Source organism: Muntiacus reevesi, chromosome 9, assembly GCF_963930625.1.
Source record: "Muntiacus reevesi chromosome 9, mMunRee1.1, whole genome shotgun sequence".
NCBI classification, from domain to species: Eukaryota; Metazoa; Chordata; class Mammalia; order Artiodactyla; family Cervidae; genus Muntiacus; species Muntiacus reevesi.
In genome coordinates, this window is record NC_089257.1 from 26,696,217 (window position 1) to 26,724,201 (window position 27,985).

General features: G+C 40.8%; 1 protein-coding gene and 1 pseudogene across 1 annotated transcript in view; both read right to left on the reverse strand.

The window, feature by feature from the left end:
* Nucleotides 1–6,073: 6,073 nt before the first annotated feature.
* LOC136175247 (sterile alpha motif domain-containing protein 12 pseudogene) lies at nt 6,074–6,646 on the reverse strand (annotated as a pseudogene).
* A 491-nt stretch (nt 6,647–7,137) lies between these two features.
* The window catches only part of CAT (catalase), a 36,500-nt gene continuing 15,652 nt past the window's right edge, over nt 7,138–27,985 (reverse strand). The window contains exons 4-13 of the mRNA XM_065943904.1: nt 27,589–27,719; nt 27,034–27,138; nt 26,333–26,458; nt 21,643–21,834; nt 21,027–21,179; nt 17,292–17,430; nt 14,492–14,622; nt 11,090–11,197; nt 9,323–9,406; nt 7,138–7,849 (exon numbers count right to left, since the gene is read on the reverse strand). Of these exons, the coding sequence (XP_065799976.1) occupies nt 7,784–7,849; nt 9,323–9,406; nt 11,090–11,197; nt 14,492–14,622; nt 17,292–17,430; nt 21,027–21,179; nt 21,643–21,834; nt 26,333–26,458; nt 27,034–27,138; nt 27,589–27,719 (1,235 nt within the window). The 3' untranslated portion in view covers nt 7,138–7,783. The remainder of the gene's footprint in view (nt 7,850–9,322; nt 9,407–11,089; nt 11,198–14,491; nt 14,623–17,291; nt 17,431–21,026; nt 21,180–21,642; nt 21,835–26,332; nt 26,459–27,033; nt 27,139–27,588; nt 27,720–27,985) is intronic.

The following is a 27,985-nucleotide window of genomic DNA, read 5'->3' on the forward strand; positions in this document are numbered from 1 at the left end:
TGCATGGACCAGTGGGGCCTACAGGTATGTTTTTGTTTGGTTTGCATACAAACACACATTTTTGTTGCTTGTATTTGAGGTGATGTTTTGTTTTACTGTGAATTAGTTGCCTTATTTGAAAATCAGGAAATGTATAGGCAAATCCAGATTACCAATTTCTTTTTAAAAGTCAGATCTGGCATCACTAGTTTCTCAGTGCTGTGGCAGTGATTTCCTGGACCTGGGTGGAAGAGCATTTGGCCACCACTTCATGCTGCCTCATACCTTGAACTTTGTTTGTACCCTGTTTAGTGTGAGGTGGTTGTTTTTTTAATTTTTTTAATATAATTTTTAAAGGTTACACCCCATTTACAGTTATTACAAAATGCTGACTATATTCCCCCTGTTGCACAATACATCCTTGTACCCTATTTTACACCCAGTAGTTGGTTCTTTCCATTCCTCCACCTCTGTTTTGCCCCCTCCCCAACTAGCAACCACTAATCTGTTCTCTTGACCTGTAAGTCTGCTTATTATATTCACTAGTTGGCTGTATTATTTAGATTCCACAAGTAAGTGATATCATACAGTACTTGTCATTCTCTGACTTATTTCACTAAGCATAATGATCTCCAGGGCCATCCATGTTACTGCTAATGGCAAAATTTCATTCTTTTTATGGCTGAGTAATATTCCATTGTATATATGCACCACATCTTTATCCACTCTTCTGTCAATGGACGCTTAGGTTGCTTCCATATCTTGGCAATTGTAAACAATGCTGCTTTGAACACTGAGGCGCATGCACCTTTTTGAGCCAGTGTTTTTGTTTTTTTCAGATATATATGTAGGAGTGGAATTGCTGGGTCACATGGTAGTTTTCTTATTTTTTGGTTTTTTGGGGTTTTTTTTTGAGAAGCCTCCGTACTGGTTTCCATGATGGCTGCACCAATTCACTTTTTTTTTCCATATAACCAGAATGGTTTTACATTTTGAAATTGGGACCCCTGTCCAAGCCAGGTGACGAGGGAAGTACCATGTTGATGCACTGGATCAAACCTCTCAGTCCAGTAGAAAGAAGAGACTGCCCAGGAAATTGGCAATTATCTAACAGGAGGGGAGCGAGGAGCTTTCAGGCTACGGGCTTGGCAGTGAAAAAGCAGAACCAAATAGCTCCGGGGAATGACAGGGACTGAGGTGGGGGCCGGGCAGGCAGCAGTGGACTGTACACTCACCACCTAAGAGATTCTGTCCCCCCACCGCAGGTGGGCCTCAGGTGATTCAAAGAACAAAAAAATGAATCCCTCTGCTACTCCAAAAGTTCTCCTTCTGTAAAACCATTAAACTAGCTCTGTCTCTGTATGTTTCCAAGGCTGCCCGAAAGTTACCAAATTCGGTGACTTAAAACTACAGAAATTCATTCTCTAACAATTCTGGGGGATGAGCCCAAAATGAAGGCATCGGCAGGGCCACGCACTCTCCATAAGCTCTAAGGAAGACCCTTTCCTCGCCCCTTCCAGCTTCTACAGTCTCCAGGGGTTCCTTCACCTGTGGCTGTAAAAACGCAATCTCTGCCTCCATCTACATAGGAGTTGCCCAGTCTCCTCTCCTTCGGTCTCTTAAAAGCTGACCTTGGAGTTTAGGACCCAGTCCAGGATGACCTCACCTGGCCATGCCATGCATGCGTGCTCAGTCCTGTCCGACTCTTTGTGACCCCAGGGACAGTAGCCCACCAGGCTCCTCTGTCCATGGGATTCTCCAGGCAAGAATATTGGAGTGCATTGCCAGTTCCTTCTCCAAGGGATCGTTCCGACCCAAGAATCGAACCCACATAGGAGGAGTCTCTTATGTCTCCTGCACTGGTAGGCAGATTCTTTACGCTGTGCCACCTGGGAAGCCAGATCTCATCTGGAGATATTTGCAAAAACCTTTTCTCCAAATAAAGTCACCTTCACAGGTTCCAGAGGTTAGGATATGGATAGATTATTTTAGGGACCATCATTCAATCCACTGTACTCCTTAAAATGTGAGTTTTACTTAAACATAGATTTTCATAATGTAATTCATTCCAGAGCAGTAAATACAAGGGATATTTAAGACACCACATTTAAACAAATAAAAACAAAGCAAAACAACAAAAATTAAAATGACAATGCAAAAATCACTTACCAAACAGCCAAATGTTTAAAAAAAAAAAAGACCACAGTGGAGCTTTCTACATGTGAGTGATTAAAATTCTCAAAAACTCAAAAGTATACAGAACTTTTTAAGTTCACATCTATTAACCTTTCACATCTTTAAAAGCTCTGATGAGGATTTTAAAGCCTTCACTGTGCCCTATAAGACTGTTTAAAATAGAATCTGGCCCTTTGCCTTTATCATGAGCTAAGAGGCAAAGAAATGGCCAAGAAGCTTGCCCATTGTTTTTCTTTCAGAAAAGCAAGTGCTAAGAAATTTTGAAAACTCATTTCTATAACAGGGCTTACAATTAGAGTCATGCCCTTTTACCTGGGGAAGGGAAAAAATTAATGTACTTTAAACTAAAATTCTGACATTGAATTTGAAAGCAACAAGATGATTCTTCAATGGTTCCCTAAGTCCAGACCAACCCTCCTTTTCGAAGAGTAAATAACAGATTTTAAATTACCAGCAGATTTTTAGAGAATGGTGCGTCAGAAGGTAAGTGAAAATGTCTTTTAAGAAGGTGAGAATGTGAGAAACGAAAAGACATGTCCACACAAAAACACATACACAAATGTTCATAGCAGCATTATTCATAGTAGCCAAAATAGTGTAAACCACCCAAATGTCTGTCAATGGATGAATGGATCACTAAAACACAGTTTATCCACACAATGGGATATTATTTAGCAACAGAAGACAATGAAGTACAGATACATGATAAAACATCTAAGAATCTTGATAACATTATACTAAGTGAAAGAAGCCAGCCACTGCATATCACATGTTGTTATGATTCCATTTAGATAAAATGTGCAATGTAGGCAAATCTATAGACAGATCCGTGATGGCCAAGGGTTATCGGGTAGGATTAAGTTGGTGGGGGGGGATGGTGCATGACTGTTAATGAGTACAGAGATTTTTAGGGGGTGACAGAGATGTTCTAAAATTTGTTGTGATGTTGACTGCATAACTCTGTGCATATGCTAAAAACCCTTGAATCATACACTTTAAATGGATGGATTTCATGGTATGTGAAGTCTATCACCAAAAAACACTTGGGTTTCTTTTTTAAAAGAAAGTGTCAATGATTCACTGTGTCAAACACAGCCAAGAGGCTACGGAAGGTAAGGATGAGAATGGACTTTGGGCTTTGGGCCTGTGTGTGTGTACGTGTGTTGTGTGGCAAAACACACATAAAATTTACCATTTTTCAACTGCTTTTAAGTATACAGTTCAGGGGCAAATATATTCACGCTGTTATGTTACCATCACCACCATCTACCTCCATAACTTTATCATCTTCCAAATGAAACTCTGTACCTATTAAATAAGAATTCCCCACTCCCCTCTCCCCCAGTCCCTGGAAACCACCATTCTATTTTCTGTCTTTGTGAATTTGACTATTCTAGGTACCTCGTATAAGTAGAATCATACCATACTTGTCCATCTGTATCAGACTTATTTCACTTAGCATGTCTTCAAGATTCAGCCACGTTGCAGCTGAATTTCCTTCCTTCTTAAGGCTGAATAATATTCCACTATCTGGATATACATCTTGTTTATCCTTTCACCTATTAATGAACCCTGAAGTTGTTTCACCTTTTGACCCTGATGAATATTACTTCACATCGTACACATATCTCTTCAAGTCCCTGCTTCCACCCCTTTTGGGGATATACCCAGAGGTGGGACTCCTGGATGGGACCACTGGATTTTAGTGGCATGGAAGTCACTGGTGACCTTGACAAGGGCAGTCTGCTTGTAGGTTCAAGAAAGGACAGGGAGAGTGAAGATAGCAAGTAAAGGCAGTTCTTAAAAGACATTTTTTCAATAAAAGGGAGCAGAATAAAGGGACCAATAACAATAAATGTCATTAACACTGCTGTATGCTATATATGAAAGCTGTTGAGAGTAAATCCTAAGAGCTCTCCTCATGAGAAAAAAACATTTTTTTAATTTCTTTAGTGTTGGATCTATATGAGATGACGAATGTTAACTAAAATTATTAGGTTGGTGCAAACGTAACTGCGGTTTCGGACTGTGATTTTTAAATCATTATAATTAGGCTCAAACATATCTCTATTAATCAAAATAGGAACCACTACAATCAACACATTTTTGCCAATGAAAAATGCTTGCTTCCTCCTGTAAAAACCCATGCTACAGCATTCAACAGACTCTTGGGGGGCATTTTCTGCATCCTGCTGGCTATGGAAGCATTTTCCTTGCAAAAAGTTGTCCCTGCAAAATGCAGATTTCAGTGCATCTCACCGATTTGCTGAGCATACTCCTCAGATGTAATGGTTTGGCTGGGATTCAGAAAGCTGTAGTGGATCGGACCAGCAGTAGACCACTGAACAGTGACCAGGACCTTTTTTTGGTACAAATTTGGCTTTGGGAAGTGCTTTAGAGCTGTTTCTTGGTCCAGCCACTGAGCTGGTTGTTTGTCACTGGCTGTCATATAAAATCCACTTTTCGTCACATGTCACAGTCCGATCCAGAAATGGTTGTTGTTGCGAAGAACAAGACAACACTTCAAAATGATGATTTTTTTTTAAGTCAGCTCATGAGGCACCCTCTTATTAATTAGGCTTTTTTACCTTTCTAATTTGCTTCAATGTTGAACGACCACAGCGTGGCTGACATTGAGTTCTTCAGCAACTTCTTGGGTAGTTTTAAGAGGATCAGCTTTGATGATCCTTCCAATTGGTCGTTGTCAACTTTTGATGGCTGGCTGCTACGCTCATCTTCAAGGCTCTCATCTCCTTTGCAAAACTTTGCAAAACCACTACTGCACTGTACATTCGTTAGCAGTTCCTGGGTCAAGTGCGTTACTCATGTTGCAAGCTGTCTCTGCTGCTTTGCAACCCATTTTGAACTCAAATAAGAAAATAGCTCAAATCTGCTTTTTGCCTAACATTATTTCCATAGTCTAATGTAAATATAAAATAAACAGCAAGTAATAAATCATTATCAAAAAATAAAGTGAGAAATGCACATTAAAATTATGTATAACATAATCACATTAAAAATGTATCCCAACATCAAACAGCAAATTTCAACAATGCAAAAAACCACAATTACGTTTGCACTCATGTAATATTATTTTGACCTCACCACACAACATATGGAATCTTAGTTTCCCAACCAAGGATCAAACCTGGGCCCATGACTAGAGCATCAAGTCCTAACCACTGGACTGCCAGGGAATTCCCATTAATTAAACTTATTGTGATAACCATTTCATTATTTATGTGAGTTGAATCATTATACTATATACCTTAAACTTATACAGTGCTCTATGCCAATTACATATCAATAAAACTGGAAAGAAAGGGAAAAATAAAATTCAAAGAAGTTAAAACTCATAATCAGATAAAAAGAAGCAAGCTAATAAACAGGAGATTTAAGTAACTTTGTTTTTTTTTTTTTTTAACACAATCGAGACATGTTTATACTCCTACCAGGGCATAATATTGTGAACACTTCCACTGAGATTGCAGGACTGCTGTAATTTTTGTTTTCTAACACATCATGCCATCTGCACACATAATAAAATAATCCAGTAGTTACCATGCTAAACAGGACCTGTAGTGAAGAGCACAGACAGCTCCCCAAACGGAGCCTCAGTTATGCAGTGATGAAAACTGGAGGCAATTTTCCAGCTAATGGTCTGCCAATGACCACTTGGAACAAGTTGGCACTGTATATTATGCACCTCACTTAAAAATCCAGAGCAAACTAAGATTTCCCAAAGCCGGTAATCTTGACTGAATGGGTGGTTTTCCAGTTAATCTGGTTAATCTGTCAATGCTCCAAGGATATCTTCTGGCCGTGCCATGAGTTAGTCTTTCTGTGAGGAGCAGGCCATGTTCGTATTGACTGGCAGGACAGCAGCTTGGAAGGCTATTTATGGAGAACCCTCGGCTGAGGCTTGCGTGAGTAACTGTAGGTGTCTGACTTCTTCGCGCACCTTCAGCTGGAGCACCTGTTGCAAGATGAGCTGCCGGAGGTTCTCCTGGGCGATCCCCGTTCGCTCAAGCTTTTTGTCTGTAAATCTCAGCAGGGCTCACCCAGTTATGTCGCGCTGTTTGAATGACTCACTGTAGAGCCGATACTGATTCGGACAATGTTTCTTCAGCCACTTGCAGACATCGTGCTGGGTCCGCAGGGCCACTGGTTTTGGCAGCTTCACCGTAGCCGACTTAGTTGTCTTGGCTTCTGTCTGCAGTCGCTTGGGGGTTCCTTTTTGGTCAAGCACCTTCTGGAAAGTTTTATTTTTAATGGATTGAGACTCAACACCTTCGCCTTCAATTTATAGTTTAATACCTTCACTATGGGCAGGGTGATCAATTCCCCATGGATTCAAACCACAGTGGAGAGCTTCCACAGCCATTCTCTCAGAGCTTCCCTAAGGCATGCATAATTTTCTTGGCTGAGATACTCCTCCTGCCCCGTGATCCCACCCCCTCCTCGCGTTTCTGCCTAAATATTCTGCGCTCATCTGCTCCAGGACCCCTAAGTAACTTTCAAAACTGGGAAATTTGCTGTTTTTCCCAATAGAATAAAGTTCTGGTCCCCTGTACCTCAGAAGCTGTATATAAAGGCTATTGGTTTAAAAAAATAATACACTATCCTTGTGAAACCAGTATTTTCAATTTTAAGGGTAAGTATCTGATAACAGGGGGGCGTCCCTTGTGGCTCAGCAGTAGAGAATCTGCCTGCCAATGCAGGAGACACAGGTTCAATCCCTGGGTCAGAAAGATCCCCTGAGAAGGAAATGGCAACCCATTCCAGCATTCTTGCCTGGGAAATCCCATTGACAGAGGAGTCTGGCTACCGTCCGTGGGGTCGCAAAAGAGTTGGACATGACTAAGCAACTAAACAACAACAATCTAATAACATGATATTCAGATTAAGAATCTTGAGACACTCCAAGTTATACATGGAGACTAAAGAAATCAAACACCAGTCTTCTATTTCTATTTACAGATTATTTTATTGGAAAAAGAAAAGCAATTACAAATAAGCCTACTGCAAAATCAGTGCTGTATCAGGATAAATGTAATTCAAGTTTTTAAAAATCTGATTAATTCAAAGCAGGAATAAACATTAAGCCAAGATGGTGCTGAAGTTATTTTCAAAAGACACCAATGTGTTCTTCTTCATGGGAACTTAGAAAAATTAAAATTTCTCAGTAAGTTATCTTTATCTTTTCTTCTTATATAATTACAGTCATATTTTTATAAAATAGCCCATGAGATGATATGTAAACATTAATGTCACCAAGACTTTTTCTTGTCAAATAAAATCATATTTCTGCTAGAAACTTTCATTCTAGTCATTTTAAGTGAATAATCAGCTGTCAAAAGCAAATACATGTTTCTTTTAAATGATTGTTAAGCCCTAACCTTCATTCACCCACAGGAAAGTAGGATTAAAAGCCATTGTTACATCATTTGCTATAGAAATCTGGATTATCATTTTACAGACACAAACTTGCATTTGCACGTCTGGTGCAGGAGAATCTTCATCCAGCGATCAGTGGCTACAGGTGTGAACAGCATGCTTTGCTTCATAAGCGGACGGCAATGTGGTGCAGGATCAGGGTCCCCGACCCTCAGAGATTAGCTTTCTCCCTTGCAGACAAGTGAGACCCATGCTGCACATAGGTGTGAACTGCGTTCTGTTTCAAAAGGGCAAGACCAGCAGGTTAATTAACTCACTCGGGCAGAGACTCAGTACTTATTTCTGCTTTCATTTGTGCTCAAGTGAAAATAACAATGCAGAATTTGTCCACCTTAGATTGTCTTATAAGCATATGTGCTAAGTCGCTTCAATTGTGTCCAGCTCTTTGCGACCCTATGGACTATAGCCCCTGTGGAGTAGGAGATGACAACCCACTCCAATATCCTTGCCTGGAGAATCCCATGGACAGAGGAACCTGGTGGGGTCGCAAAGAGTTGGACATCACACACATACACACCAGAATCTTATATGGACACACACACACACAGACAGACACACCCCCCAGAATCTTTTATGGACACACACACACACACACACACACCCCAGTATCTTTTATGGACACACACACATCAGAATCTTATATGGACACACACACACACACACACACACCAGAATCTTATATGGACACACACACACACCCCAGAATCTTATATGGACACACACACACACACACACACACACACCAGAATCTTATATGGACACACACACAACAGAATCATATATGGACACACACACACACACCCCAGAATCTTATATGGACACACACACACATAGACACACACACAGACACACACCAGAATCTTATATGGACACACACACACACACACACACACACACACACACCAGAATCTTATAGGGACACATACACACACAGACACACACATACACACCAGAATCTTTTATGGACACACACACAGACACACATACAGACACACACACACACACACCAGAATCTTATATGGACACACACACACACACACCAGAATCGTATATGGACACACACATACACACACACACCCCAAAATCTTACATGGACACACACACACACACCAGAACCTTATATGGACACACACACACATACAGACACACACACACACCCCAGAATCTTATATGGACACACACACACCCCCCCACAATCTTCCATGGACACACACACACACACCCCAGAATCTTATATGGACACACACACACACACACACCCCAGAATCTTCCATGGATGGACACACACACACACACACACACACACACACACACACACCCCAGAATCTTATATGGACACACACATACACCCCAGAATCTTATATGGACACACACACACACACCAGAATCTTACATGGACACACACACACACCAGAATCTTATATGGACACACACACACACACACACACACACCAGAATCTTACATGGACACACACACCCCCCAGAACCCTATATGGCCCAGGGCTTAAATGAAGGGGTTGTACTTTCCAGGTGAGTTCTTTATGTCTCAACTGAGATTGTGAACAGCTGCTTAAGAAACTGAATGGTTGTCCCTGAGGAGAATCACTGTCAGAGAAAACCCCACTGTGCCCCTCCATGACACACACCCCCTGTGTATCACACACACACAGCCGGGCTGCTCTGGGCTCACCTTCGGTTTCTCCTCATTGTATTTGTCCAAAAGAGCCTGGATGCGGGAGCCATATTCAGGATGGACATCACTGAAGTTCTTAACCTGAAACCAAATGAAAACCATGTGAACATCACCCTAGCCCCCTACCACACCAGTCCCTAGTGTCTGCTTCACGGGACTTACTCCAGAAGGGACGAGGGACGCATCCACAGGAGGCAGAGCCACACAGCATTTAACAACACGAAGTAGGACTTAGGTGTACTGGCTGAGCAGCCCTGGATAAGTCATTCGCCTGAGCTTCAACACCCACGCCTCATGGAACAGGTGAGACAATCAAGTCTACCTCATAGAGTTCAGTATCCACTCCCATAAAAACAAATGAGTCGATTAAATCTACCTCGTATGGTGAGAAAAATGCATTAGGAGGTGAGCTCTATTTACAGCAGGTAAAGAGCGGACCTCGGAGGAATGCAACAAGTTATGGTGATTTGTATTAGCAAACGGGCCCCAACACTGCCTGAATTTACAGGTAGCTGTATACACCAGGTATAAGGTAGATAGCTGGTGGGAAGCTACCGTCCAGTATGGGGAGCTCAGCTCATTGCTGACCTAGACGGGAAGGATGGGGCCGGGGTTGGGGGGGTGGCTGAAGAAGGAGGGGGTATATGCATCCATACACCTGATTCGCTTTGTTGTACACCAGAAACGAACACAACGTTGTAGAGCAGTTATACGCCAATTAAAAATAAAGTGAGGTGTACAAACGCTGGCCCGTGCTGGGCAGCTCTGCACACTTCAAGGAGGAATTCCTGACCAGGGGCTGATCCCTAGCAGACAGCAGGAGGTAGGACATCAAGAACCCACGGAGGCCAGGCAGCTTTAGCGTATGTGAGAGGAGAAGGCCAAGAGTTTGAGCCCAATTCTCTGCTTACAAACAGTCTTACTCGTTCTTCTGAGAAAGATGAGAAAAAAACCGTCCCATCTATCTCAAAGAGCAACTGTCAGGCTCTCTGCCTGAGCGAGACAGCGAGAAGTGCCAGTGTGCAGGGAACCAAAGGGTTATCTTTCATACACACGCTCATCAAACACGGTTTATAGCACTCTGCCTGCAGAGAAAGCGCCTAGAACACGCCCCAGAGCTGCCCTTATGAACGGAGAAGCAGCGGCCAAGAGTCAAGGGCTCTGAAATTTGTGAGAGGCTGACCCCGGGGCAGTCAGGAAACGAACAGTGAGCACACAGCACAACGAGCTACCATCAGCAGTGCCCTGGGACGCCTTCGCTCAAAAGGTCAGCCTGAGCCTTGGAAGCAGCTCGGTTTTTACCCCAGAAAACCGCATGTTTCTAGTTGCTTCTGAAGGCAGGTTGGGTATCATAACATTAAGTCGTCAGGCAGACTTCAAATCACAAAGATGTAATCTATATTTCTTATCATCTAAAGTCTAAGCAAAACTGTGGCAGGACCCACATTTTGAAACCGGACATTACTCTCTTAACATGGAACTTGGCTACAGTCAGATTGAATAGCATTAGGAGACGATTGGCCCTAAACTAAATTATTACACACAGGACAAAGAGTAAGCGATTAACGGATATGGTGTATCTACTGGAGGTAAGCCACAGAAAGAACAGAATCAGGTTGATTGAGGAGTCATACTCATTTTTTTTAAGTTTGCTTAACTCAAGTAAAATAGAAATGACAGTTCTTTAGAAGGTTTTTCTCCCACAGCTGCACTCTCCCATCCTGCCAGCAGGTGACACTGTTTGGCTTACAAAGTATCACTCACCGCTTTCTTCTGGATGAAAAGTTGTGCATCTTTGAGATGGCCTGCAATGTTCTCACACAGGCGTTTCCTCTGCTCCTCATTCAGTACTTTCAAATAGAAATCCCGCACCTGCTCATTGAAAACAGAGGGCAGGGAATCAGATAACTATTTTATCACGAACAAAACTGACCCCAAATCCCACTTTTGAAATGAAGACGCAAGATTTCTCATTGCTATAAGAATGAAAAAAGGCTTTGCAATTTAAGAAGAATTTGAAACTATTGATGAAACTGTCACATGTTGAGTTCCTCACTTTTTGTTTTAAGTCAATCAGGAAGATAACAGGGGACTTCCCTGGCCATCCAGGGGTTAAGACTCCACGCTTCCAATCTGGCAGGCATGGGTTCAATCCCTGGTCAGGGAACTGAGAGCCCATATACTGCGGGGCATGGCCAAAAAAAAAGGAAGATAATAGCTCATAACTTCTTTTTAATAATGTCTTTTGTGGTCACTGCCTATAAATCTCTTATAAATAAAAGGCAGTGTAGCCTACAATTAAAAATGTGACCACACCCTAATACAGACAAGGACAGAATGTGCTGTCATCAAATGCAAGCTGAGCACAATACAACCTCTGTTCAGTTCACCAAGAACCAAGGAGGACACACCCTAACTCACTAATTAGGTTCGTAGCTACTCAGAAGCCAAGATTTCTTAGAGAAGACAGATGTTAATAGTGGTATTTCGCTTACATTACTAAGTTTACTTCTAAAATGAATATCAGAAGGTTAAAATTAAAAGTTAGAGCAAAGTAATACGTACGAGTCCTATCAGCCTCTGCTCATTTCTGAAATCAGCCATTTCTCAGTTATCACTCTGACTCTATTCAACATTTCATTCATTCATTCATTGAGCAAGTATTTATTACTCACATATCTATAATGCACTCCGGTGCACTATTCTATGTACTGTTCTCCTAATGTTTATAAAGTCCAAAAACATCAAATTATCCAAGGTAGCAAATTTATAAAATATCAAAACTTTACAGTTTTTATAAGTTACCAAATATCAGAATATAATACTATTTTTAAAATTTGAGCAAACTTTAAATCTTATATTAAAGTTTAAAAATCTTTAGAGTTTTCCATATTAACATAATCCAATCAAAGTACTGCATTTGGGAAGATCTAATTAGACATTTCTTTAAAGAAGATATACGGATGGCCAACAGACATGAAAAAAGTGCTGAACATTGCTAATTATTAGAGAAATACAGATCAAAACTACAATGAGGTATCACCCCACTCCAGTCTGAATGGTCACATCATAAACTCTAGTGACTCAAATAGTAAACAATCTGCCTGCAACTTGGGAGACCCAGGTTCGATCCCTGGGCCGGGAAGATCTCCTGGAGTAGCAAACAGCAACCCACTCCAGTATTTCTACCTGGAGAATCCCATGGACAAAGGAGCCTGGTGGGCTGCAGCCCATGGGGTCACAAAGAGTTGGACACAACTGAGCAACTAAGCCCAGCACAGCACATGCCTGGCTAACCACCACCAATCACACACAGCTTGGCTGCTCGCTACAGGAGGGCATGGACTCCACAGAGGAGACAGCTGTTCCACTCTATAACCAGATGAGGATGCTGAGCTAATCTACCCACTCCAACACTTTAACCACAGACCTTTAAGAGTAGGACCAAATTCCTATTAACGAGAAAGTGACATTTTTAATAGTCTGTACAAAGTGAGAGAATGACTTTTTTTTTTTTTCTTTTTAAGTGTAATATGTCTGCACTAAGGGTGCCAAACATAAGTGTGAAGTTCACTGTGATTTTTCGGGGGACACTGATGTGTCACAACCACCCAGATCAAGAGAGAACACCGCTCACATCTCAGAAATGCCCCTACCATACCCCTCCTCCCAGTCCCCCTTCTCCAACTGACTCCCCAGTGGTTTTACTTCTATTATTACAAATGTTTTTCTTTACTTCTCATGGAAATGTATACAAATGGAATCACGTGGTCTATATTCTCATTCTATTGTTCAATTTCATGTTTGTAAGATTCATCTGTGTTACTGCTTGTTGGAATACTTCATTAGTCTTCGCTGCTGTACACTGTGGGAATATACTACGGTTTATTTATCCAAGCTTTCATTGATGAATACTTGGATGATATGAACAAACTGTTGTACCTGTCTCCTGCTGCGCATATGTACACACTTCTATTTGGAATCTATGTTTAAGAGTGTACTTACTAGGTCAAAAGACATGTACATATTTAGCTTCAGTGGATACTGACAACCAGGTCTCCAAAACACCTGAACCAATTTACACTTATGTGAGAGCTGTTTCTTATTTTACAAATACTTGGCACACAGTCTTTTTAAGTCTCATCATTCTTGTGCATTTGTAGTAGTGTCTCTTTTTAGTTTTATTTTGTATATGCCTGATGACTAATGAAATAAATGACCTTTCTGTATGTTTTCCAGTCATTTGGATACTTCTTTTGTGAAGTGCCTATTCAAGTCTCTTGCCCATTTTTCTTTATATTCATTTGTCTGACTTTTTCTTATTGCTGTGTGGGAGTTCCTTATATGAACTGTACGTGTGTTGTTTGTTATTTAGAGGAAAACAAACTGTGGCTTGCATTCTCCATCTCTAAATGGTTTCTCATAACGAAGGGAAGTTCTTTTTTTCTCCCTTCATGAGTGAGTCTTGATAACATCTACTGCTCCGTCTGCCAGTTCAGTAATCCTCTCTTCAGTTATGTTTAATCACCTTTTAAACTCATTTACTAAATGCTTAACTTTAGTTGTTCATTTTCCAGTTCAGTATGTCCATTCAATTTTTTAAATTTTATTTTATTTTATTGGACGCACTGCACAGCTTGAGGGTTCTTAGTTCCCCAACCAGGGATCGAACCTACACCCCCTGCAGTAGAAATGCAGAGTCTTAACTACTGGACTGCTAGGGATGTTCTCTCAATTCTTTTTTTATAGATTAAAGTTCTCAATAATGCTTCATGTCATCATCTCTCTTCTATTTTCCTAAAAATATTATTTGCAGTTACTTTAAAACCTGTATCTGACAATTTCACTATCTGGATCTCTAGCAGGTTTGCTTCTCCTGCCAATTTTGTTTTTTTTTTCCTCCCTCTTGATTTTTCAGATGTAAGGTCTTAAGTGTTGGGTATGCCTGACAATTTAGTACTGAACGCTGGATATCTGCATATGAAAAAATAAAAAGATAATCTGAGACTCTATTTTCAACTCCATCTAATATGGGAACTGAGTTATGAATAAAGATGTTGTCCCTGAATTCAATTTGAGACATATTAGACACTTTAAAAGGGGAATATATGCAGACATTGAGAAGAATGACCAAGCAACTCTCACAGCAGACAAAGGAGCCATTACCTGAGTGACATTGTCATCGCTGGCACTGTTGAAGCGCTGTACATCCCCAGAAAAGTGGGTCCTATGTTCCAGGGCAAAAGGCTGATGCTCGGGAGCACTAAAGCTATTGGGGTAGTAATTTGGAGCCCCACCTTTAAAGGAAAACCACATATATTCACTTGGGGAGAAGAAAAATGAAGTCTACAAATAGTCAACAAAATAAGAAACAAATTCAAGTGACAATTATATGTGTGTGTGTGTGTGCACACATGCGTGTGTGCACATGCCATGCACATATTGCTTTTAACTCCCCATATTTAGCTATAAACAGCACCCAGATTCTTAGAGAATACTGTCATCTGCTCGCATGTCCGTCTCCCTCTGCGTCTTACAGGAGAGATCCCAAGTTCCCTTTGAACACTCAGATGGCCCCATCTCTACAGTCTTCTGATGCTTACCAGGACAAATACATGTATATAGGTTTGGTTTGGCCCCCACAGAAGATGACACCCAAAGACACATTTCAAATTGGAGGGTTTCAATCGGGCCTGGGCGTAGTTCAAACATGGAACCACGGAATTCCTGGGAGCAGCTCAAAGTTCCAGCTCTGCTCTTTCAGTCACCAGACACACGGACTGAGCTCTGAGATGCTCGCTGACTGCTGCGGGGTGATGTCGTGGTCAGTGCTGGGTCCGGAATCTGGAATTTTTGACTTCTCCATTCCAGCACATACTACATTCCCATCACAGACTCTACTTCACTATTTCTTAAAGGTGTTTAAGATGCTTGGGGTATCCTTCCTTTACTGACTACGACTTTATTTAATTCTATTGGGCTGGCAAGAAAAGTTTGTTTGGGTTCTCCGTTTAACATCTTACAGAAAAACCCAAACGAACTTTTTGGCCAACCAACCCAACAGCTTCACTTTTGCTTCTCTCTACAGATATATTTTTAAAATACTTTTTTTAACTTTGATATTTCTAATATGTCACCACCGATTTCTCTGGACTAAGGAAAAATAATGACAAATGCAATCAAAACATGTATTAAGACTTCCAGAATAAATTATAAGGCTTTTTTTTTCCTTTTGGCATGTTTATTTTCCCAACTATACTCTGCTTCAGCTGATGTTAACAGAAACTTGCATTATCTGAATACACACTGCCTAAACAGAAAGGATGGCTTGAAAAAACATAGCAAGTGGTTTGAACAAACCAGTCTGGGTTTAGGATTTTACCCAGGTCCCTGCTGGAATAGACAATTCTGAGTGGATACATCACACTATACATCACACTGACAAAGGAACCAAACGTACGCAGGAAGGCAGGGGCACCACTCCCATGGAGTCCAGTTACCAGCCCAAGAAATTAATTCCAGCTCAGCCATGTCCACGTGAAAAGCAAAGCTCTCCAATAACGAGCCATCACAGTGATTTTCTGTACTAAGAATTAGTTCTTTGAACTGTGCCAGTTTGAGTAACTTTAAAATTTTATTTCCAAATAAGCTCTGACCTTTACTCAAAGTCGGAGTTGGCCTCAAGTCACTGACTATTGTGAAAGATTAAGCTTTTTCATTAACCTGCAAGGGGACAGTTCAAACGTTCTACTTTTAAAATTAGGCAAAAGGTATGTCAAAGTAGTTTTTTCATATGTACATCACTGTAATAGTAAACAAGAACAGTAAACACGAAGCAATTACTTATTAATGACATCCCAAAATATATATGAACCACTTTAATACGGCCGGGCTTCCCTGATAGCTCCGGGTAAAGAGCTACCACCTGCAATGCGGGAGACCTGGGTTCAATCCCTGGGTTGGGAAGATCCCCTGGAGAAGGGAAAGGCTATACACTCCAGTATTCTGGCCTGGAGAATTCCATGGACTGCACAGTCCATGGGGTAGCAAAGAGTCAGACACGACTGAGCGACTTTCACTTAATACTACCAGTCTCAATAACAAAAAAATCAAGGAATATTAGTGAAAAAAAAATCACTTTAGGATAAAAACACAGAAGACAGACAGAGAAGTATCAACTACTTTGGGCAATTATACACGAACATGTTAAGCCTCAGAGCACAGAAATACTGCAACCACCCAATACACTCAGTTAGTGAACATGTAAACTTATTGAATACTAGGAAGAGGCTTAATGATAAGAATTGTAACAAAATGCAAGGCACAAAATTATATATATATATAAGCTAATCTTGTGTGTTAGTTGCTCAGTCATGTCCAACTCTTTGCAATCCCATGGACTGTAGCCAACCAGGGTCCTCTGTCCATGGAATTCTCCAGGCAAGAAGACTGGAATGGGTTGCCATTTCCTTCTCCAGGGGATCCTCCCAACCCAGGGATTGAACACAGGTCTCCTGCATCGCAGGCAGGCTCTTTACCATCTGAGCCACCCGGGAAGCTAATCTTAAATGTGTAACAAATATTCTCAGAAAAGACTGGCAAGAAACACAGTAAAATCAATGTCAGTGATAAAATTAATTAATTAAAAAAAAAAAAAAACCTGCTCCATAAGTTGCATGATACCCTGCCAACAGCCAGTGCGAAAGATCTGTCTCCCTGCCTTTCACTGTCAGATGGACAGCAAGTAAAATCTGAGGTGCGAACTCTCAATAAAACATATAAAACAGATAAAAGTAGAGAGGGTCCTCAGGCAGCGGAAACCTTCACTGCGGGGCAGGAGATACGTGGTGAGCACAAGCAGCATGTCCCGGGGCAGCCTGAAAACCCCTGGGCTGACGGGGCGCCCCAACCCCTGCCCGGCAGCGCCCCCCGGCACCCTCAGAGCGAGCCCCCTTCTCAGGCGTACCCTGATTGTCCATCATGCACATGGGGCCGTCGCGTTGGTAATTGGCCACTCGAGCACGGTAGGGACAGTTCACAGGGATCTGGAGATAGTTGGGTCCCAGGCGGTGGCGGTGAGTGTCAGGATAGGCGAAAAGGCGGCCCTGCAGGTACAAAGGGAACAGACGCTGACAAAGCGCAGTAACAGACAAAAGAGAAACTGCCCGTGAACTTCACCGGCAAGCATCAAACATAGAACACCCCAGAGCCCTGACTATCCGCCCAGGGAAGACCAAGGTTTCTTCTCTCTCACGAAATGAGTGCTCCCCAACTGAACGGCCCTTAATCTTCCACGTCGTGCAGCCAAACAGCCACCAATCTTCACATCTCTTCTCGATCGTAACTCCTTTCTTCCTCAAACTACAAGTTAGGGCCCAGGCTTGAATTATTTCTTATTCCGGGGACTTCCCTGGCAACCCAGGGGTTAAGACTCCCATGCAAGGGGGACAGGTGTGACCCCTGGTTGGGTAACTAGGATCCCACATGGTAAGTGGTGCAGTCAAAATATAAAAAAATAAACAAGAAATAAAAATGATTTCTTGTTTCCAAGAACACAAACTTGCAAAACAAACTTGCTAGATCCCGACTAACTGGAGTCATAAACTAACTCCATTCCTCCCCACTCTCTCACTCCAGGGGAGGGGTCAACCATTTGCTCTTAACAAAAAGAAGCAGATTTCTGCAAAACCAACTGGACGGGAAATTATTCAAAAAAAAAAAAAAAAAAAAACACCTTTTGTGTTGCAGCCTGGTTTATGTCAGATACACTGTGAGCTCTGAGACGTTCTAGATATTAACAAGGTACCACAGAAAGAAAGTCATGGTATGGGACGACGGCCCTACAATGACACAAGGCCCTGAATCAAGATTAAACTAAATCACATATTTACCAAGGCAGGAGGTTGTGCAATTTCTTTCAATTAGTGTTGAAACAAAAAGCTTGATGATTAACTCCATATAAATCTTAGTATCCAATTATTTAAATATTCTCATTATTCAAAGCTCTGCTCACAAGCAGGTTTCTTTAATTGACTTTATTATCGGCCGTGAATCTGAAAGAATATTCAAGCGTGCGTGTGTGCAAAGTCACTTCAGTCATGTCTGACTCTTTGCAATCCCATGGACTGTAGCCTGCCAGGCTCCTGTGTCCACGCAATTCTCCAGGCAAGAAAACTGGAGTGGGTACCCATTCCCTTCTCCAGGGGATCTTCCCAACCCAGGCCTCAAACCTAGGTCCTCCCGCATTACAGGCAGATTCTTTACCATCTGAGCCACCAGGGAAGCCTGAAAGAATATTCTTATATCACTAATCACTAATTCTATGGGCCAGCAAAAACACAAATCAAGTTGAACAGGGCCACTGGTGTGATTATTTTGTACCAAATCACTCAGGCCAACATGCTTAGTCCAGTCTTGCTGTTCCGTCCATAATCTGCTCTTGGCTGAGTGGCTCTACCTCCTATAATCATGAGGCTAAAGTAATATTCAGGGGCTTCCCCAGCAGTCTAGTGAAGACTTCACCTGTAGGGTGAAGGTTCAGAGGGTGCATGTTCAATCCCTGGTTGGGGAGCTATTAAGATCCCATATGCCTCTCGACCAAAAAAACCAAAACAGAACATAGAAGCGATACTGTAACAAATTCAATAAAGACTTCAAAAATGGTCCACATAAAAAAAATCTTTAAAAATATTAAAAATAAAGTAATATTCAGATGACTGGCCATGCAACCATGAACAAAAGCACCTCTAGTTGGGATGCTGGTTGCCTCCTCCTGTCCAAAGCGGACTAATCTGTTCTCTAACTATACCAATGGGACAGAAGATACGGCTGAGCCATCAGCAGCTCCTGGATATAGCCTCTGTTTTATTCTGGTTTTGTGTCACCTTGTGTTTATAAGGCATCCCCATCCCACCTGCAGGTAGAGACCTGCCAAGCCAAGGCTGAGAAATGCATATAGCACCCTGACCCCAACTTGAATGAAGGCCTTCCCCAGGGCCCTGTGCCCGAGCTCCTTGCTGGGCTGGGGTGAGAAAACAGAGCAAAGCTCTCCCACTCCAGCAGTCAGCTTCTCCACTCCTGATAAACTGAAGCACGGGAGGGAAGAAGGGCTGCCCCTGCATCACCAGGCACTCAGGGGAGAGTCTCTGGGACTCACATTACACTACTGAGTGATTTTCACCATGCATCCCTAAGGTTTAAAGTTTAATAATGGGTTGCCTTTCAACAATAACGTTGAAAGGCAACTGAAAACACTGTCCATTACTGTACAACGACTACCACCTGGCCATGCGCTAGTTCCCATCAGAGTAATTTCCAAGCCCTCCTCGCAGGCTCTCCTTTTCCAAGCCATCCTCCAACCACATCACCCTACATATTCCTGCCAAAAGACTCTTCCTAAGGCCCCACGCAGACTCTACTACTAACCTACTCAAAAAACCTTGGACAATTCCTCAGTGCTCATCAAAAGGCTGACCAAGTACAATAGTCTTTCCCCGTTGTATGGCCTCCTGTTACAGCAGCCACAACAATCTATCAGTAGACAGGTATTCAACTCACAGCAGTCAAGTTAAATTAAAAATTAATATAAATTTATTTTCTATAAAAGGTTCAAATGTTCCCAATGTCAAAGCAAAAAAATTACTATTTTAAAAAAACAAAGGAAACTTAATTCACCTCCATGGACAGTGACACCTGAATTGGAAGTGGACGCTTACATAAGAAATAGCCGTCAGTCACTGTGGTCTGATCTAGGGTAAAAACTTTAACCTTTGTACCAGGATCACAGTCTAAAAACACAAAAGATTGACTTACTCAATAATTATTAAGCCAGTTATTTCCCCATTAATTTCTGATCCAGATAAGAATTTTTCACTCTTTGTACTCTTGAAAAAACATACTGGAAAGAGGTGAAAAAATACTGAAAGCCTAGGAACATTACCGGAGAAGGCAATAGCAACCCATCCCAGTACTCTCGCCTGGAAAATCCCATGGTCGGAGGAGCCTGGTGGGCTGCAGTCCATGGGGTCGCTAAGAGTCGGACACGACTGAGCGACTTCACTTTCACTTTTCCTTTCATGCATTGGAGAAGGAAATGGCAACCCACTCCAGTGTTCTTGCCTGGAGAATCCCAGGGACAGGGAAGCCTGGTGGGCTTCTGTCTATGGGGTCACACAGAGTCGGACACGACTGAAGTGACTTAGCAGCAGCAGCAGCAGCAGGAACATTACCAAAACAAATGGTAAAACCCACTGCCTTTAATCAATGGGAACATAAACTGAGCTTGTAAAAATCACCTCTGGGTCTCTTTTAACACGTGCCATCATTTTCTCTTTACATGAAAAATACCAATTAAGGGTATTCCCCATCCTGATTAGACTGAAAAAGAATAACCCACAAATACCTAAGGTATTTCTACTACAACTTCTTTTAAATTAAGAGCCTAATTATCAAACCTACCATATTGAGGGACTCACTATGATATTTGTTTTATCCTGTTAACACTCATTTAAGGATGTTTCATTCAGTCCCAGAGGAACTAAAGACCCAGACCAAGGTTTAAGTGATCTCCTAGTTAATTCTTCATATAAAGATCAGGCCAAATTACACTCTGTGTGTGTGTGTGTTCACACGCACCCGTGCAAGGGCACACAGGCATGTACACACACTCCTGCCTCAGAACCTCTCGATCAACTAGGTTTACCTGAAGCATTTTGTCAGGGCTGGGCTCGATGCCGGGTGGCATGTTGCTTGGGTCAAAAGCCAACTGTTCAACCTCAGCAAAGTAATTAACTGGGTTCCGGTTTAAGACCAGTTTACCAACTGGGATAAGAGGGTAGTCGCCATGAGGCCAAACCTAAAAATAATGTCATATTCACAATTACCAGACAACCAACAGAAGGAAATTAAAGTACTCATAAAAATATCAGCTTTCAAATACAATGAAGCCAATGATAATAAGTGAAAATAACATTGTGAATCTAATAAAATGGTAAGAACTTAAGGTAAGTGCATTGGTTGAATCTTTTGCAACAGTAAACAGGAGTAAATATTGACATTTTCCCTGGGCAAAAGTACATCATCTCATCAAAATTTGTTCCCTGATAATAACAATATATCAGGCCACCCAGATGAACTCAATAAAGTTATCAAACAGGAACTGGAAGGGAGATGCTGGTGAGCCCTCATTCACAGGCTAGGAAACTCTTAGGTGACACCAACTGTTTTGTACACAATTTATAAATGCTTGACTACAAATTTTTTAAATTAGGTGTGAAGACACTTTAAAAAGAAAACAATTTAGTTGTTAACTGACTCACCTTGGTAAGATCAAATGGATTAAATGGAAAATTTTCTGCCTCCCTAAATGTCATGACCTGGATGTATAAAGTCCAGGATGGGTAGTTGCCTGTGGCAATGGCATTGAAAAGATCGCGGAGGCCATAGTCAGGATCTTCGTGGGCAAGTCTTGCTGCATCTTCAACAGAAAGGTTTTTGATGCCCTGGTCAGTCTGCAGGAGAAAACAAAGAAGCTCAAACTGAAACTTACTGGCAAAGTTATCAAACTTCAATCAGTAATTCACTGAGGGATTATGAGTGACACTATCCAAAGACTGGATTTTCCTTGTAACAGTAACTCCCCTCTTCAAATCTGACACAAGTATGAATTTATCAGTAAGAAATTCTATTTGCTTTTCCTGATTCTTTTCAACGTCCAGGGAATCTGTCTACACATTTTATATTTAAAATTAGTCTTTCTTTCCCTTTATGTATTCCACATTATTTGAATTTTTTTTTAATTTTTTAAATTGTTGACATATAGTTCACTTTCAATGTTTCGCTCATATAGAAAATGCTACATTACTGTCTTCAGACAAGCCAAAACAATTTTTGCTATAAAGTATACATAACATGTAATTTATCATTTTAACCATTTTAAAGTGTTCAAGTCAGTGGATTTCTCTGAGTACATATCATAAATGGAGTTGTTGGGTCATATAATTCTATGTTTAATTTCTCGAGGAATTTCAAAACTGTTTTCCAGAGTGGCTACTATTTGAATGTTTATACTCATGCTATTTCAGATCAGAGAAAAAAAATCAAAATATATTTTAAAAGTAAGCAAATGGTTAATAAAATTAAAGGAGTTTCCTCCTTTTTTTGCATGAAGTAATTTTTTAAATTCCCTGTCTTATAATATCTCAAATCAACTACTGAGATTGTGCTCAGCTAGTATCCCTCTACCCCAACTCTCTTCCTTTTTTAACTTTTTTTAAAGAAATCATAGAATCACAGTTTATAGAGCTGAAAAGAAATTCAGTATAGCCACTCAAGCAGTTCACCAACTATGAGCAACCAAAAGTACTGGGTTGGCCATAAAGTTCATTCAAGTCTTTCCATAAGATGAATCCAACTGAACTTTTTGGTTAACCCAATAGTATTAATATTCTGACTTTCAAACAAGCCATTAAGACCCAAAGACATTAAGTCACTTTCACCAGAGCTCCTATTATCATCCCATCCTGCTCTTCAATAGAGTTCCCACCGCTAACTTATTCTGAAAGATCTCCAACAAGTCAGATGCCACGTAAATATTTCCTTTGCAAAAGTCACCTCTAGAAGGCTGGCCAATGTCTACCACAGAAATCCCAGCTCTCCTGTGATGAAACAGATCACCAGCCCAGGTGGGATGCATGAGACAAGTGCTCGGGCCTGGTGCACTGGGAGGACCCAGAGGAGTCGGGTGGAGAGGGAGGTGGGAGGGGGGATCGGGATGGGGAATACGTGTAATTCTATGGCTGATTCATGTCAATGTATGACAAAACCCACTGAAATATTGTGAAGTAATTTAGCCTCCAACTAATAAAAAAAATTTAAAAAAAAAAAGAAAGAAATCCCAGCTCTCTCTAGCCAGTGGCAAGATTTTTTTCAGCCTGTTATATCTTCAGAATTAGAAAATGGAAGTCACCATCTGCAGATCACCCAGCTAATACACTAAATTGTACAATATTATTGCAATATCTTTCTGATTTTAACTGAATCCCCTGGGTTTAGAAAAGCATGACCTTAGGTCAGAGTAATTCAAACTGATGAATCTACTAGATCCCATGCTACCTCAGAGCCCTTGGCTGAACAGATCCATAAGCAACCCAATCTTTCCAGGGCTACTGATAGTTGGCACTATTAACCAATTTCACCATGACTAAACTGGAGCTCAAAGAACCTTTAATAATGTGCCAAGAGACAATTATCTAGAAGAAGGAAGATGGGAGTTCAGATTGTTCTAACTGCAAAGCCACGACCACACTAGTTGTCCCAGATATAATCATTAGTCTTGCTCTAAGTGACACTATGCTTCTTCTTTTGGCAATTACAAGTCAATGGGTTAACCGTTTCCTGTAACTGTTCCTTGCCAAAGATTATAGATCCAAGTCATAAACATAAACAGGGATGACAGTTTTCCTGTTCGATACACCCACTTAAGCTGTTCAGTTAATGGTTAAATAGGACAGAAGAAAATAGGTCCTTGGGATATCATTAAGTGGGAGCCTATGTATGTCATGAGTCCACTTCTGTCTCTGCTTATTTTAGCAGCAGTATTTGGAAACAAGTTCTTAAGCAACCAGAGGTTTTTAAAATAACCTTCTAGAGTTCTCCGGCAATATTACTTATTCTAACCAACACCAAAGTCATACTAAGAGAACCCGTGAAATACCTCAATTAAAAGATTCTCAAAAACTTCCCCCAAAGTAACTGATTATGATCTGATTGTATGAAAGCAAATGAAAAAAAAAAAAAAAAAACAGAAATTTTGGGCTGGAGGAACAGCAGCAGCCGGGGGGCGCAGCACACCTCCCCAGCTCCCACTGCTGCCATGAGGAAGGTCAGCTCAGAAGTTGGGGAGTGGTGGGGAGAAGGAGGAACCCAAGAGGAGATCTGCAAGGCTATCAGCTAAACCTGCTCCTGCAAAAGTGGAAATGGAGCCCCAAAAGGCAGCAGAAAAGGATGAATCTTCAGACAAAAACGTGCCAACAAAAGGCTAACAGAGAGGAGCAAAGGAAAAACAGGACAAAGTGGCTAACCAAGAAACTAGATGATGATTTACCTGCAGAAAACGGAGACACTAAAGAACGAGGAGAGCCCAGCCTCTGATGCAGCAGGAGAGAGAGAAGCCAAGTCTGATTAATATCACACATCCAGTCCTATCAGCGGTCCCTGTCTCCCTTCTCGTACAATCCAGAGGGGTTTTTTTAATCAACTATTTGGTAAATGCAAGTTTTTTAGTAGCTTTAGAAATAGTTTTAAGAAGGAGGGAATCTTAGGACTTCCCTGGTGGTCCAGTATTTAAGAATTCACCTCACAATGCAGGGGACGTGGGTTCAATCCTTGATCGGGGAACTAAGATCCCACATGCTGTGGGGCAACTAAGTCCATCTGCCACAACTAGTGGGCCCATGCGCCACAACAAAGACCCAGCACTGCCAAAGAAGTAAATAGATATTAAAAAAAAAAAAAAGAAGGAAAGTATCCCACCTCATCCAATTTTTTTAAGTGTAAATGCTTTTTAAAAAAAAATAATAATAATAATAAGATCATTTGCTGGTTGGTTATTTTTTAGTATGACCAGAAAATAGTGAGGTATTGAATATGGGAGGCTTTGATTGTCTTGGGTGTCAGCTTAACAACTCCATAAATGGGGATAGCTTTTCTATCCTATAATGCAAAGCATACTATATAGCACTTTGGAGTTAGTTGCGCACTTAATGTCTTGAACACTTTAAATCACCTCTCCTATGTTGTTTCTGGTAGAACTGTTCCCTAAATAAAGCAAACCACTCCTTGATCTTGGCTCTCCTTGTCAGAATCTTATGCACCCTATAACATCTTTGGTTGTGGAAATCCAGTTTTCCCAGTAACTTTGTTAACATGAATGACTGAAAATTCAAGTATGTAGCATATGATATTAAATTGTGAATTAGTGGGACTTATGATATAACAGCATATTAACATTTGAAGATATTGGTATTTGATATCCTGCTAAGGAAAATTTGCCTCCAAATTTTAAGCCAGAAAATCACTGAAACATTTAGAAAAGAATCACAACTACATGATTTTTTTAGATTTTTGGTACATATGTTACAATTGTGTACAAATTGAAATGTCTGTGTACTAATCCTCAAAACAACCAATAAAAATCTCATTTATGAAAGAAAAAAACAATTTTTGTTCCCTGAAATTTGTAACTGATTTTTTTATGTGTGGTGTTCACAATAAATCCTTTAAAAAAAATAGATGGATGAATTTAAAAGTGAGGAGAAATATTTTTGGAAAGACAGCATCAGATGTTGAAAATTAGAAAGAGATTGCTATTACAAACAAGAATGTCCCAATTCTGTCTTAAAGCCCTCCTGGACCCCAAAAGTATCTGTACTCAGAACAATGTACTCAGGGTTAGGAAAGGTAAAGCAAAAACGTAACACTTGACTATTTGCTAACACCTGACTCTAAACTCCAACAAAGAACTCTAGGCCAAACCAGGGAGGAATTTCCTTTTACCTAGCTTGGAGGCCTCTATTATCTCTTTATCTTTGATTTAAAACCTTAGATCTTCCTTCTCCAGGGGAAAAAATATATATATCAGTATGCACCTGCCAGCACCAGAAATGTTAAACTAGAGCCACTTGCCCAAACATTTATGGCAGAGCTCCCAGGGTCCAGAAAGAAAAAGCCTGACTACTGATAGCCTCTGTCTGCTCTGACCCTCAGCCACATGAAGAGGCCACAGAGAGACTACTTTGTTCTAACTAGGCAGCCTGAGTATTTACTCAGGCAGTGGCCAATAAGATAATCACAGTCCTAATCAACCAGATCGATACTTGTCATTCTTGGGGGTGGAGGTAAGGGGGAGGTGGAGAAGGCCAGGCCTTGATCCTTGCCCAATCCTCAGGAGAAGTAAGGAGACGTGGGTGGTAGGAGCCTTCCACCCCCTTCGCCAAAGGTGACCTGTACCTTATAATGGAATTTGCAATAAACTGCCTCTCCATTTGCATTAACCAGCTTGAAAGTATGCGATCCATATCCATTCATGTGCCTGTGTCCATCTGGAATCCCTCGATCACTGAACAGGAAGGAAACCTAAGGAACAGAAAAATCAAGGGTCAAATTATTCAGTTTAAATCAAAACATAATTTTAAGACAGTCCTAAGCTTCCAGAAAGATCTCTTAATGACATGGAACATATCAGCTCATAGGTAGGGTTGCCATTTGAAAAAAATATCAAACAGATTTTAAAGCAGAAAGATTAAACATAAGTCACTAATGTCCTGACTCAAAACTCTATACAGAAAAGCTAAAACAAATCTGAAAACTAACCTGACTTGCTCACATTCTAATTTAACAGAAAATTTGTTGGGTACTACTTTCCCCTCATTTCCCTAATACAAAGAGCTTGACTTCCTACAAGAAACTTTAATCCTTAATACTGTTAAATATCAATTGATAATGGTTCTAGTATCATGTAAGGTCCATGAATGGGGAAAGATGAAATCGTCATTATAAAACTCTTCAAGGACCAAGAAATCTGAGGAAGGCTCCCCAAAAGAAAGTCAAAAATCAATTCTAATAAAATATTCAAAACTGGAGAAAACTATATGAGGCATAATTAACAGTTCCTTATCCGGCGACACAGTGAAAAAAAGAGGCCTTCCCACCTGATGCAGAGACTCAGGACGCAGGCTCCAGAAGTCCCAGACCATGTCTGGATCCTTCAGGTGTGTTTGAGGGTTTCTCTTCTGACTGTGGATAAAGGATGGAAACTAAATGGAAAAAGAGAGGAAAAAAATCCAAAAATTAAGTTTACAGGAATTATGGTGTCATACATTGCCTATTGTTAGGTTTACAGATTATCATTTTGAACAATACAATTTTAAAATTTTAAGCTGCAAAACCCTAAAATGAAATTTACTCTACATGTTTTTGAGCAGACTGTCTCTTTTTATTCATTTTCCAAGTGCTGTAAGGAAAACTGGATCATTTCCATCAATCAGTGAACCCCAAAATGCCCAACTAAGACTAATGATAATTATTGTAATCTGACCTTATAAAAAAAGATACTAAAAACAGAAAAAAATGTAAAAGGCAATCCAGCCAATCCCAATCCATGTTTCCTTCTTTCTGCTTTCCCTCAAATGCCAATCTATATACAGTATTTGAAATCAATTTAAGTCAACAAATATCTGCAGCGTGTGAAATAATTCATCACCTACCAATAGGGCATCTCTGATGAAGAAAATAGGGGTGTTATTTCCAACGAGATCCCAATTACCATCTTCTGTGTAAAATTTCACTGCAAAGCCACGAGGGTCACGCACTGTGTCAGCTGAGCCCGATTCTCCAGCTAGAAGATTCAAACGGGGAAAATCAAGCCTCCACTACAGTACTCTGCATCCAGGAAGCCTCAAGTCACAAAAACACTGGGATCTATCCTTCCCAACTTCTAGAAGTACATTAGGTATTTAAGTGCCTGGGTTATTATTTCTACCACCCACCAGCTAATTTAGACTGAAAAAGTAAACAAAGAAATTAGCTGAGAGAAATAAGAAAGTATATACAATAACAGCTGAAGAGATTATCCATTTAATGTAATAAGATAACTTTATTCAA